This window comes from Oryctolagus cuniculus, chromosome 6 (assembly GCF_964237555.1).
Source record: "Oryctolagus cuniculus chromosome 6, mOryCun1.1, whole genome shotgun sequence".
Classification (NCBI taxonomy): domain Eukaryota; kingdom Metazoa; phylum Chordata; class Mammalia; order Lagomorpha; family Leporidae; genus Oryctolagus; species Oryctolagus cuniculus.
This window is the reverse complement of record NC_091437.1, coordinates 115,240,526-115,253,244: the sequence shown is the minus strand read 5'-3', so window position 1 is coordinate 115,253,244 and position 12,719 is coordinate 115,240,526. Positions and strand designations below refer to the sequence as shown.

Genomic DNA, 12,719 nt, shown 5'->3' with positions numbered 1-12,719 from the left:
TGACAGCCTTGTATTGAAGCAGTCTGCCTCTAACCTAAATTTCTTCAAGGTTATTTTCATGTTTTCCAGTTTTCTTACTAGCTGTCTAATCAGGAGAGCATCAGAAACACTTTGAAACTTCTTGAAAGTAATACTCCAGAAACAGTGACTTTTAATTATCTTCACAGTTCTCACTATGCTTTCTTGTTATCAGTATGCTGTATAAGATGAAAAGGCTTATCTAGGTATATAAAGTTCTAGAATATGGTATGCATGATGTTCTAAAGTAAACCCAGCTACATTGTTCTAATCCCAGAATTTTTTTTTTTTTTTTTTTTTTTTTTTTTGACAGGCAGAGTTAGACAGTGAGAGAGACAGAGAGAAAGGTCTTCCTTTTTCCGTTGGTTCACCCCCAAGTGGTCGCTATGGCTGGCGCGCTGCAGCCGGTGCACTGCACTGATCTGAAGCCAGGAGCCAGGTTCTTCCTTCGGGTTTCCCATGCAGGTGCAGGGCCCAAGGACCTGGGCCATCCTCCACTGCGCTCCTGGGCCACAGCAGAGAGCTGGACTGGAAGAGGAGCAACTGGGACAGAATCTGGCACCCCAACCGGGACTAGAACCCGGGTTGCTGGCGCCACAGGCGGAGATTAGCCTAGTGAGCCACAGCACCGGCCTAACCCCAGAATTTTAATACATAAGTTTAAATTAAGGGAGTTGAGGGATGTTTATATTTTCTACTTTTATTAGCAAAATTTTAATATATATTTTGTAATGTTAACTAATTTTATTATCAAGTGTCTGTTGAATGTCTACCACAAATCAGTCAAGATACACTTGAGGATAATAATAATTAGCCAAAAAAAGTTATAGGGACTGATGGTTTGGTGGAGCAGATTAAGCTTCTGCCAGCAACACCAACATCCTATATGGGCACCACTTTGCTTCCTGGCTTCTCCACTTCAAACCCAACTCCCTGCTAATGCCCTGGGGAAAAACAGCATATGATTGCCCAAGTACTTGGGCCCATACCACCCATGTGGGAGACCTGAAAGAAGCTCTTGGCTCCTGCTTTATCCTGGCCTAGCCCTGCCCGTAGTGGTCATTTGGGGAGTGACCCAGTGGATGGATCAATGTCTGTCTTTCTCTATCCTTTCTCTATAATTCTGACTTTCAGATAAAATAAAGCCTTAAAAAATTTTTTTTAAAAGTTACAATTTCTTCCCTCTTGGTACTTAGTGGAGGAGCCAAATACTCAAAACTCTCACAAATAAAGTTAGGACTCTGGTAGATCCATTAGAGAGACCTATAGGCATATTCTTTTGGGAACCTAGTTCAGTGTAGAACAGATGCTCAAACTTTTTTGACTAAGCTTCAGTACACTGTTCTCTCGGGTGCAGTAAATTATTATCTATAGCAAAATTTAAAATGATAGATTAATACAAAGCTGTAGGTAATTTTGAAGTCATTCTAGTTTCTTTAGAAAGCAGTTAAGAATTTCACTTCTACTTAGTCATACGTATGTTAAATACTTACCATGTTTGTTTATGATTGGCTCTATAATCTTACCTTTGTGTTACATTACTATATAGACAAATTTGTAAAGTGTTTTTGTATATAGTGAAGTACTAGTTTTTTATACTAGAAGGTTAAATATTGGAGGTTTTTTTTTTTTTTGTTAAAAGAGATAAAAGAGATTTGGAGAGATACTGAAAGGTTTTCCTTTGTAAGTGTTAGAATGTCTACTAATTTTTTAGCATTCTTATTGTAGCTGTAATTTTAATTAACATTTGGAATTGTCTGATTTTTTTCTATGTATCTCTGAAAGTAAACTATATAATTTTAAAGTCAGTTATTTAGAAAAATGAGAAATAACACAGTGACTTCCATTCTATTCTGCCAATTAAGTCTACTGTGATCCCTCCTGAAAACCCGGTAATTTGAGATAACAATTTCTGGAAATCATTATTTCAGGATAGACTTAGAGCATTCGTGGAATGGATTGGAGCAAATGCATTTGTGTTTCTCATTATCAAGAAATGTTAACTATCAAGTTCAGCTTTACTTTAGGAGATACACACATTCTTATAGGTGGGCAAGGAGAAATCAAGGTAGGGGGAGGCTCAGAGTGAGGAATGTAGGGAGATTAGTTCTACAGTCGGTTGATGACCATTCAAACTGCATTATTTTTACTATATTGGTTGCTGCTCTCTGAAGATAGTTAACACGAATGTTTATTAACTGATTGTCCAGGTTGTGAATTGTCCTCTATTACCATCATATTTGGGTTAATATTTTTACTAGAAGGTAAAGAGAAAAATTAAAAGGTTGATTGGTTGTGAACAACTGTAACAAAATATCTGATTATCCAGGAAATTGAAACTGTGGACTGATGAAAGTAATAAGAATTATCTGTTGAATTTTACTTCCTATTTTTTTCTTTCTCCTCATTTCCATGGATGATTAAGATAATATTATAGCATCATATTAAAGAGCTAAAAAGGATGTTCTTTAATCTTCTTTGATGTGGGTTTAAAATTTTATGAACTTTTCTAAAGTCATCTCTTGTGATAGTGTTCACAGAACAGAACAAGAAAATTATTAACACAAGCTGGCTCCCAAGTAAATACAAGATGCTAATAGTATTTGATGTTTATAGGATGATATCTCTCATACTTAGTAATTTGCATAAACTGAGTCATGTATGCTTCATATGTGTCTGGTCATGATTGTCTGCTTTGGATAATTTATTCTGAGGAAATGAAAACCAATCCTGTTATTTTGTGTTACTATTCACCATATTCCTCAAAAATGCATTTAGATGTTTTTGGTTATTTTGTACCAGATAGAAATCTTACATAAAAAGCAAATTAGGGCCATCACTGTGGTATAGTAGGTTAAACCTCTGCCTGCAATGCCTGCATCCAATATGGGCGCTGGTTTGAGTCCTGGCTACTCCACATTGAATCTAGCTCCTTGCTAATGCACCAGGGAAAGCAGCAGAAGATGGCTCAGGTACCTGGACTCCTGTACTTATGTGGGAGACCTGGAAGAAGCTCCTGGTTCCTGGTGTGGCCTGGCACAGCCCTGGCCATTTCAGCCATCTGGGGAGTGAACCAGTGAATGGAAGATCTTTCTATCTCTCCCTGTCTCTATTTCTGCCTTTCAAATACATAAATAAATTATAATGATATTATAGAAATTATGCCTTTCTTGTATCAGAAAGTGACCCTATTTACAAATTTAATAGTAAACATACAGAGTAGCATGTAATTACAATATACTTTAATTTTACAGTTTTTACCCACCTATTGATGAGCCAGCTATTGGAAGTAAAGATATTGATCTATCAGGACGGCAGGAAAGAAAACAGATTTTCAAAGGGAAAACATTCGTATTTTTAAATGCCAAGCAGGTAATGTTAGAAACTATATTTTCCTAAATAAAACTATAAACTAAGATGTATTATTATTCTTACATTGTTAAGGTATTTGATTTTGGGATTTTGTGTAGAAGTATGAAGCCCAGGCACTAACATCTGCCTATTGATCATGTCTTGATCATGTATATAATTATCACCTTTCTTAATATCTGTTAACTGATCTATTTTATATAAATATGTAAGTGGGGAGAACAGGAAACTTTCTCCTAACTTATTCAGTTAGTAAACATCTGTTGAATGTCTTCTGTATGCCAAAATTGGGGTTCCAACGGTTTTTGTTACAGTGGAAAAATGGTGCAGGGAAGCCCATGGTTAGTACATTGTGCCAAGTGTGGTGATGATGATGATGATGTTACTGTAGACAGTGCAATGATTCCAGGGCTGCAGAGGGACCTGTTGAACTAGGGATTTTCTCAAGATGAAATCTCAAATTGTCCACTCTAGGAGAAGAACCAGTTCTTCCTTAATTCTGCTTCTGTTTTAGTTTCCAAATCAATTCTTATATAACAAATGATCTCAGAAAATTAATTGTGGCTAATAAAACACATTCTTCTCACTTTTTAGCATAAGAAATTAAGTTCTGCAGTTGTTTTTGGAGGTGGAGAAGCTAGGTTGATAACAGAAGAAAATGAAGAAAAAGATAGCTTCTTTTCAGCTCCTGGAATTTGTGTTGTTGATGTGGGAATAACAAATACACAAATCATGATTCCTGACCCTCAGAAAAAATGGATTCATTCAATTATGGATATGCTTCAGAGGTACAGTATTATTCTTTGTTAGGTAAAGAAAATGCAAGTAGAAAGTTTTATATGACATAGTTTGGTTGCACTTCATTTAACAGTGGAAAAATACTAAAATACTTCATAAAGTTCATGGGAAAATGGTGTTAAAAGATACATTTATTTGGGGGCAAAAACATTTTTAAGTCCATGTGTAGTTTTTTCATAGTATGCAGTTTCCATGAACTTTTGAAGACCTATCCTAGATACAAGAATTATTATAAAAGTTTTGTCATCTGGTTTACCTGAAAACTGACTGTGACTTGGTATGCTAGAAATATAATGTTTTATCCATGACAGTTTTAGCTCAATATTTTCTACCTCTTTTTTTATATTAATAGAACTTGTAGACTTCACCTTTCTGACTTAAAGTCATATTAAGTTTTTCTACAGTATATGACACAGTTGAGAAGGCTAAAATTCAAAGATGATTTCCTTCTGAAATTTCTTGGAGCTGAAATGTATTTGTACCTCCATGATAACTATACATTAAAATGCATATAAAATTTCTCTCTATTTTGAGACAGCGTAAAAAATAGGTCAGCTGTCTTAGAATGGTACTTGTAGTGGGGAGGGACTCTGTAAATATGCCCAATCAAGGGTTTATGTCCATAAACTATTAATTTTAGCATTATTGAAGCTAAAAAGGATTTGAGAAATTGTGGAGAATGTCCCCAGAGCATTTGGTGGAGTCCCTTAAGACAAAGGAGGATATAGGCTCCCCAGCTATATCTAGAAATGCAGATTACCTTACCTGGGAAAACCTCATGGGTCACAGAAAACTCATCCTATCTAAGGATCTATTGCAGTTATAGGTATGCTTCTTTGATTGTAGTGCATATTCTAATAGACAGCCTTTGGCTCTCCTGCCCACTGCTCCCTTACAAACACATGGCAACAGTCACCCTAAGTAAAAAGGAATTGGTGCTGCAGGTATACCCCTCATCTGCATTGTAGCAATTGTCAGCCCCTTACCTGCCCTGCCTGCCTGTTACTTCCTTGCAGTGTGTGTTCAGAAAATCTAGCTCTGCTCACTCTCTCCCCTAGTGAGGTGTGTTTTTGTTTGTTTGTTTGACAGGTAGAATCACAGACAGTGAGAGAGACACAGAGAGAAAGGTTTTCCTTCTGTTGGTTCACTCTCCTAATGGTTGCTATGGCCAGTGCTGCGCCAATCCGAAGCCAGGAGCCAGATGCTTCCTTCTGGTCTCCCATGCGAATGCAGGGGCCCAAGCACCTGGGCCATCCTCCACTGCCCTCCTGGGCTACAGCAGAGAGCTGGACTGGAAGAGGAGCAACAGGGATAGAAACCAGTGTCCATATGGGATGGCAGCGCTGCAGGTGGAGGATTAACCAATTGAGCCATGGCATTGGCCCCTCTTGTGAGGTGTTCTTACCACCTGTGATGTCAGCCTCAATCAGTCACTTCCTGCAATAAAATATCAGGCTTGCTAGTCTGTTGACTGAATTTCTGTCCACCTGGCAAGATGCATAGTTGGGGCCTTGATTACAGATATTGCCTGCAAAGTTCATTGCTAGCTTCCTATAAAAGATTGTTTTCCTGTCCCAGGAGTCCTGATGATGGAGATTACCTTTCCTCTTACGGGTTTGCTAAAATAAAAAATAAACTGCAGTCACTTGACCCATAAATATTCTACAGAGTTATATTAACTGCTTTAGAAGAGAAAATTACTATATTACTACTATAACAAAAATTTACTGTTGTTTCATTATGCTTTTTTTTTTAAGAGTGGTTATTTATTTCTTTGAGAGGTAGAGTTACAGAGAAAGGGAGAGACAGAAAGAAAGGTCTTCCATCCACTGGTTCACTTCCCAAATAGCCACAATAGCTGGAGGTGAGCTGATCTGAAGCCAGAAGCCAGGAGCTCCTTCCAGGTCTCCCACATGAGTACAGGGGCCCAAGGACTTGGGCCATCTTCATTGCTTTCCCAGACCATAAGCAGAGAGCTGGATTGGAAGAGGAGCAGCCAAGACGAGAAACAGTACCCATCTGGGATGCTGGTGCTGCAGGCAGAGGCTAAGCCTGCTATGCCACAGTACCAGTCCCTGTTTCATTATGTTTTATGCATTGGGAATATGATAGTGAGCAAGACAGTCATGGTCCCTTCCACCGTTAGAGCCTACTGTCCAGAGAGAGAGACAGAGATATATAAAGACAAGAAAGCAGATAATTATGCAGGTGCATCAAGGAGACTGAGTAACAGGGCTAGGTGGAGAAACTTATTCTAAATTATAAGGTCCCTTTCAGGCAACATTTTACCTGTGACCAGTCTTTCAAGGAGCCAGACAGAGAATGTGCCAGGCAGAAAAGCAGCAAAAGTGTTTATAATTTAAAAATTCATAATCATATGGAGAACTTAATTTTTAGAAATCGTTCTAAGAGTATAGATATGTACAAATATTTAATCTTCATGTAGCTGTAAGTATTTGCTGTTATGGCCCCATTGTGTAGATGACATAAACTGAGGCATAAAGGGATTTGAATAAAACACATATAGTGAGCAGCCAGGATATGGACCCAGGTAGTCTGGTTCTCTCGTCTGAGCTCCTCACTGCTACATGTTTCTATTTTCAGCGTATATACATACCGAGAAGAAAGAAAGTCGCTGGAGTACAAAGTTGCTCAGACTCTGGTAGTTTGATCATAAGATGACATTTGGTTCTATAGTCTTTGGCCCCTATTAGAATTTGTTTTGGGTCAGAGTAGGGTGGAGGAGTAGTGGTGGTGGACAGGGCAGTCTTATAGTTTGAAAAAGGCTGTTAGGGCTGGTGTTGTGGCACAGCAGGTTAAGCTACTGCGTACAACACCACAGCATCCCATATGGAAGTTCTTGTTCCAGTCCTGGCTGCTCTGCTTCAGATTCAGCTTCCTTCTAAAGTGCCTGGGAAGGCAGCAGAAGATGGTCTAAGTACTTGGGCCCTTGCTACCCATGTGGAAGACCGGATGGAGTTCTAGGTTCTGCTCCTGACTTTGGCCTGGTACAGACTTGGCTGTGTGACCATTTAGAGAATGAACCAGTGAATAGAAGATGGTTATTTCTCTCCCTCTCTCTCTGCCTCTCAAATAAAAGAAAATAAATAAATAAATCTTAACTGTTTCTTAAGTCATTGACCTATCAAAGGACATTTGCATTCTTTACAGTTTTTGTTAGTAAATATGCAGTTATAAACATTCATATACAGGTGAATGTAAGTTTTTATTTCTCGTGATAAATTTCCACCAGTACACATGCTAGGACATTTTGATATTTACATGTTTCTATACTCTTGTTCATTTGTAGGAGCTTTCTATATATCCTTTCTAGTAATCCTTTTTTTTTACTTAGGCACATTGCGAATTTGTTACTTTAGTTTTTATAACATAACTTTATAGCTTTTTTAAAAAGATCTATTTTTATTTATTTGAAAGGCAGAGTTACACAGAGAGGGAGAGAGACATCTTCCATCTGCTGGTTTACTCCCTAAATGTCTGCAGTGCCCAGGACTAGGCCAGGAATGCTCATGCTGAAGCTGAAGCTAGGAACTTCACTGGGTCTCTCATATGGGTGCGGGGGACCAAGGAATTGGACCATCTGCCACTGTTTTCCCAGGTGGACTAGCATGGAGCTGGATCGGAAGTGGAGCAGCTGGGAGTCCAGCTGGTGCCCATATAGGATGCCAGTGTTATAGGTGGCATCGTGATGCCAGGACGCCAACCCTGTAACTTGTGTTTTTGGTGTGTTGATAAATAAAACCCTTTAATTTTAATATATTAAGGTTGACAACTTTTTCCTTTATAGTCAGTGATTTTTGTGTATCGTGTAAGAAATTTTTTCATATATCAAAACGATAATATGATATGTTTTATTGATTTTACTAGTATTCTCTTATTTTGTTTTTGAAAGTTGTTTTTAATCTGCCTGGAATTGATTCTGTTTTATACCAAAGTTCCTTACATGTGTGGCTGTGCTTTTTTGGCTTTATTCTGTTTCATTGATTAATCTTTCTTTGTATCAGTACCACATTTACCACATTGTCTTAATTACTGGAATTTCAGTGAGCTCCTCTCTGGTGGGATAATCTTTCTTGTCTTCTTCTGAAGCATTCCAGCTATTCCCGGACTCTTAATTTTCCATATATATATAGAATCATCATCCCAAAAACCACATTGGAGTTTTTGTAAGGAATTCCGTCGAATATGCAAATCAGCTTTGGAAATAACAGTTTTTATAATTTTAGTCATTTGTATCTGTGAATGTGGTATCTCTCTCCATTTACTTAGGTCTTTTAAAATCCCTAAATATGCTTTCTGTGTGGAAATATTTAATATCTTTTATTAGATTCATTCCTAGACAGTACATATTTCTCTGATACTATTACTAATGAATGTTATTGTCTCTTTAATTACATTTTCTGGTTGTTTGCTACTAATGTATATAAATTGCCTACATTTAAATATTCATCTTGTATCCATCCATCACCTTACACTTCTCTTTCATTCTTATTAATTTTATCCTTTTTTGTAAAAATTGTATCTATCAATAATTACATTTCTGTCCTCTCTTCTAATCCTTATGTCCGTGATATCTCTTTTTTGTTTTTTTTTTTCTCCTTTTCTCTCACTTTGTTTTATACTAACTGGGACTACCAGATCAGTGTTGAATAGATGTAGTAAAAGTAGCCACATTAATCTCATTATTGATTTTAAAAGAAATGGAGCAGACATTCAGCCTAATGTTTAATTAAGATGTTGCATCCCACATCAGAGAGCCTGGATTCAGTTCCCAGCTCTGGTTCCTGATTCCATCTTCCCAGCAGTACAGATCATGGGACGCAGCAGTGATGGATCAAGTAATTGGGTTCCTGTCATAACCATGGGAGACCTGAATTGCTTTCCCAGCTAGCCAGCTTCAAACTGGCCCAGCCCCCAACACTGCACTCATTTGAGGAGTGATCCAGTAGAGGGGAGCTCTCTGTCTCTGCCACTCAAATAAATAAATAAAGACCTTTTTACAATAATATAAAAGATGCTTCTTATGTCTCCCTAATTAGTGATACAGTTTCTGTATAGCATTATTAAATTAGTATTTACAATATTTGAGGTAACCAATCTTCAGAACTAATTTACATAATATAATTTACAGTTTCAGAAAGTTAGGGTATTTAAAAACTGGTTTTTGATTGCCTGAATTATACATAGGTATATGTTATCACTTGATTGTAATGTCTAAAAAAAGCTTCAGTGTAATAGTTACAATCGCACCTGTAGTTGAACTCTCTTTAAGATTCAATTCAGTTCATAATTGTCTTTGTTTTGCAGAATCATTCATTCACATTATAGAATAACAGAAAATTGGTTTACCTTTCTATAAGGTTCTTCTAATAAGAAGATACCTTAATACATGTAATTTTGGTAAAGGAATTTGAGGTACTGTAGTTCTAATACATGTATACCTATACCTTAAATTTAGGTCTTTATACTTTTCTCCCTCCTTCCCTTCTTTCTTCTTTTTAAGTTTTACCATCATATCTTATTCATCATAGATTAGCTTATAATACTGTTTTCTCCTCATTCTGAAAACTGTAGAAAAAAATCTATATCCTTTATTCTGACCTTTTTTTAACAGATGAAGTTATCTGAGTTACTAAAAGGTGGTAGACTTGCCTAATATAACATTGCCCCAGCATTTTTATTAGTGTAAGCTAGGATCTGTGTATTTGAAATTCTATTCATACCATAAAATTATAGTATCTGTTTGGGAGGGAAATAAGGTTGATTTAGCTTGACATTATCTTAATAAAATTGTTAGTTTTAATGTAGTATCACAAAAAACTGTTTTATTCTAATAGACAAGGTCTTCGACCTATTCCTGAAGCAGAAATTGGATTGGCAGTTATTTTCATGACTACAGAGAATTATTGTGATCCTCGGGGCCAGCCCAGTTCAGGTAATTTAAAAGTAATTTTATTGATTTCTTTAGTAACTATTTTATAAATTAATGATAGGCTGTGTGTATATTATATATGTTGTACTTACCAGGGGTAACCATATTTATCATCTTTTAAAACTCATCTATTTATACATGCATACATTTATTTATTTATGCATTCAATAAGTATTTGTGGCTGCCAGATACTAAGCACTCTTCTAGGCATTGCGGACTCATTGATGAATAAAGTAAGCCAGTTCTCATATGAATTTTAATTTTTAAAGGTCAAGAATCAGGAAGTAAACAGGCAGACTAATGGTTCACTTTCGGCAGGGCCAAGTACAAAGAAAGAGGAAGGTAAAACGAGTGGTGTAAAAGTGACTGAGAGCAAGCTCTTTTACATAGGCAGTCATGGAGAGTTTCACTGAAGCATCCGCCTTGTGCGTCCTGAGTGATGGGAAGAGGCAGCCTTGTGAGGATCTGTGTGACATATAGGGTTCTAGATAGAAGGGAATGATGAGTCTGGCATTTGTATGGAGGATGGATTCTTGGGGTCCAAAATGGAAGTGTGGATATAAGTAGAAAGCTCCTGTGCAGGCCCAGGTGAGAAAGAGCCTGGTGCTTTGGACCAGTGTGGTGGTAGTGGAAATGCAGTGACCAAATGTCCATTTTGTTTCCAGCAGTTATGATTCTTTTTTTAACCCCCCGCTTGTTCACTTATGTGATTTACAGGATTAAAGACAACAACTCCAGGGCCAAGCCTTTCACAGGCCTTATCGATTGATGAAAAGCTGAGGCCAAGTATCCCAGTGAACACTACAACATATGTAGCTGACACAGAATCACAGCAAGCAGATACATGGTAAGGCTTCTATGGTAATAAACTATTGTTAGTATGCTGTCAGTAGATAAATAGTGTAATCAAGAAGTACAGTTAGTGCCTTTATCATGTTATCTCTTCTGAGGTAAAGCATGGAAGAGTAGGATGGCAGGGAAAATGACATCTTAGAATAGGGATCAGTACATTTTCTCTAAGGGACCAGCAAGAAAATAATTTGGCTTTTTGACTGTTGATTTTTTGTTTTATCTACTCAGTTTGGCCATTATCGCTTGAAAGCAGCCACCATAGACAACGTAAAATTGAATCAGTGTGGCTATGTTCCAATAAAACTTTATAGAATTTATAAAAATAAGTGGCAGGCTAGGTTTGGCCTGCAGATTGTAGGTTCCCAATGCTTGTCTTATCAGGGATAGTTTTCTTCATTTCCTTCAAATGTAACTGGAAGACTGAAAAGAATTATATAACTTCATTTGACACTTGTGAAGTAGGTTTGACACATAGTGGTTTCCCTTTGTCCATAGTTTTGTGTTTTGGGTTTCAGTTACCCACAATCAACCATGATCCAAAAATATGTCATTGAAAATTCCAGAAACAAGCAATTTGTAAGTTTTAAATTTTGGTGCCATTCTCAGTGTGATGAATTTTTTTCCTTCCAACTCTACCCTATCCAAGATACATGTTATTCCTCCATCCAGGGGGTTCACACTGTTGATGCCACCCACCCATTAGTCATTCGGTAGCTATCTTGGTGTTATCAAATCAACTATCATGTCTTGTGGTATTTGTTTTTCAGTAAACCTTACACTGTAGACTAACACTACATCACAATGTCTCTGTTTTTCACCTCACTTCACATAAGTATTGTGTCATTTCAAATCATTGCAAAAAATAAAAAGGTTGATGTGTTAGTCTATATTCCACTACTCTAATAAAATACCTGAGGCTGCATACTTTATAAAGAAAAGAAGTGTATTTAGCTCAAAATGCTGGAAGTTTTGAGGCACAGCACCAGCATCATCTGCTCTTGTGAGGGACTCACAGCAGATGGCACCACAGTGGCAGGACAGCTCGCAGGGGGAATCAATTACATGGCAAGATAGGAAGGCAGAGAGCAATCAGCAGTCACACTCACTCTCTTGTAACAACTCTCTTGCAAGAACCAACCAAGGATCCCATTCTTTCAAGGGTGATGCTCCACTGACATAATTACCTCCAAGTGGGTGCCACCTCTTACAGGTCCCACCGCCTCTTAACATTGCCACTCTGGGAACCAGACTTTCAACACATGAAGCCTTGAAGGATAAACCATATCTAGACAGTAACAGTGCGTATAACACAATAAGGTGTTTAGAGGGAAGAGAGGAGAGAGACTGACCACATTCACATAGCTTTGTATTCTTCTGTTTTATTATTTGTTGCTGCTAATCTCATGCTGCACTTAATTTATACATTAAACTTTATCATAGATAGGTACAGATAAGAAAAAGACATATATAGGTTTTGTTACTATACACAGTTTTAGGTATCCACTGGAGGTCTTGGAATGTATCCCTTGCACATAATGGGGAGAGGGTACCTCTAGAAATATATTTGTGTTGTATGGTATTGTCTGTGAACATTACTTGTAATTTTAGCTGTCTAACCATTAGATATTTCCCTATGAAGTTTTTTTTTTAGTGCTTTTAATTGAATATGGGTTTGTGAGTTTTTTTTTTTTTTTTTTTTGCGGTGTTTTTTGAAATGCAAAAGGTTACT

The 12,719-nt window shown here is 37.2% G+C and overlaps 1 protein-coding gene across 5 annotated transcripts in view; it reads left to right on the top strand.

The window, feature by feature from the left end:
* Window positions 1-12,719, top strand: part of NBN (nibrin) — a 48,827-nt gene that overhangs the window by 13,435 nt on the left and 22,673 nt on the right. For 3 of the 5 annotated variants that reach the window (XM_008255716.4, XM_051844619.2, XM_008255714.4), the window contains exons 6-9: window positions 3,273-3,390; window positions 3,982-4,175; window positions 10,044-10,141; window positions 10,856-10,985. In XM_008255716.4, coding sequence (XP_008253938.1) covers window positions 3,273-3,390; window positions 3,982-4,175; window positions 10,044-10,141; window positions 10,856-10,985 — 540 coding nt within the window. The remainder of the gene's footprint in view (window positions 1-3,272; window positions 3,391-3,981; window positions 4,176-10,043; window positions 10,142-10,855; window positions 10,986-12,719) is intronic. The other 2 variants (XM_070075845.1, XM_008255717.4) reach the window with 1 other exon arrangement.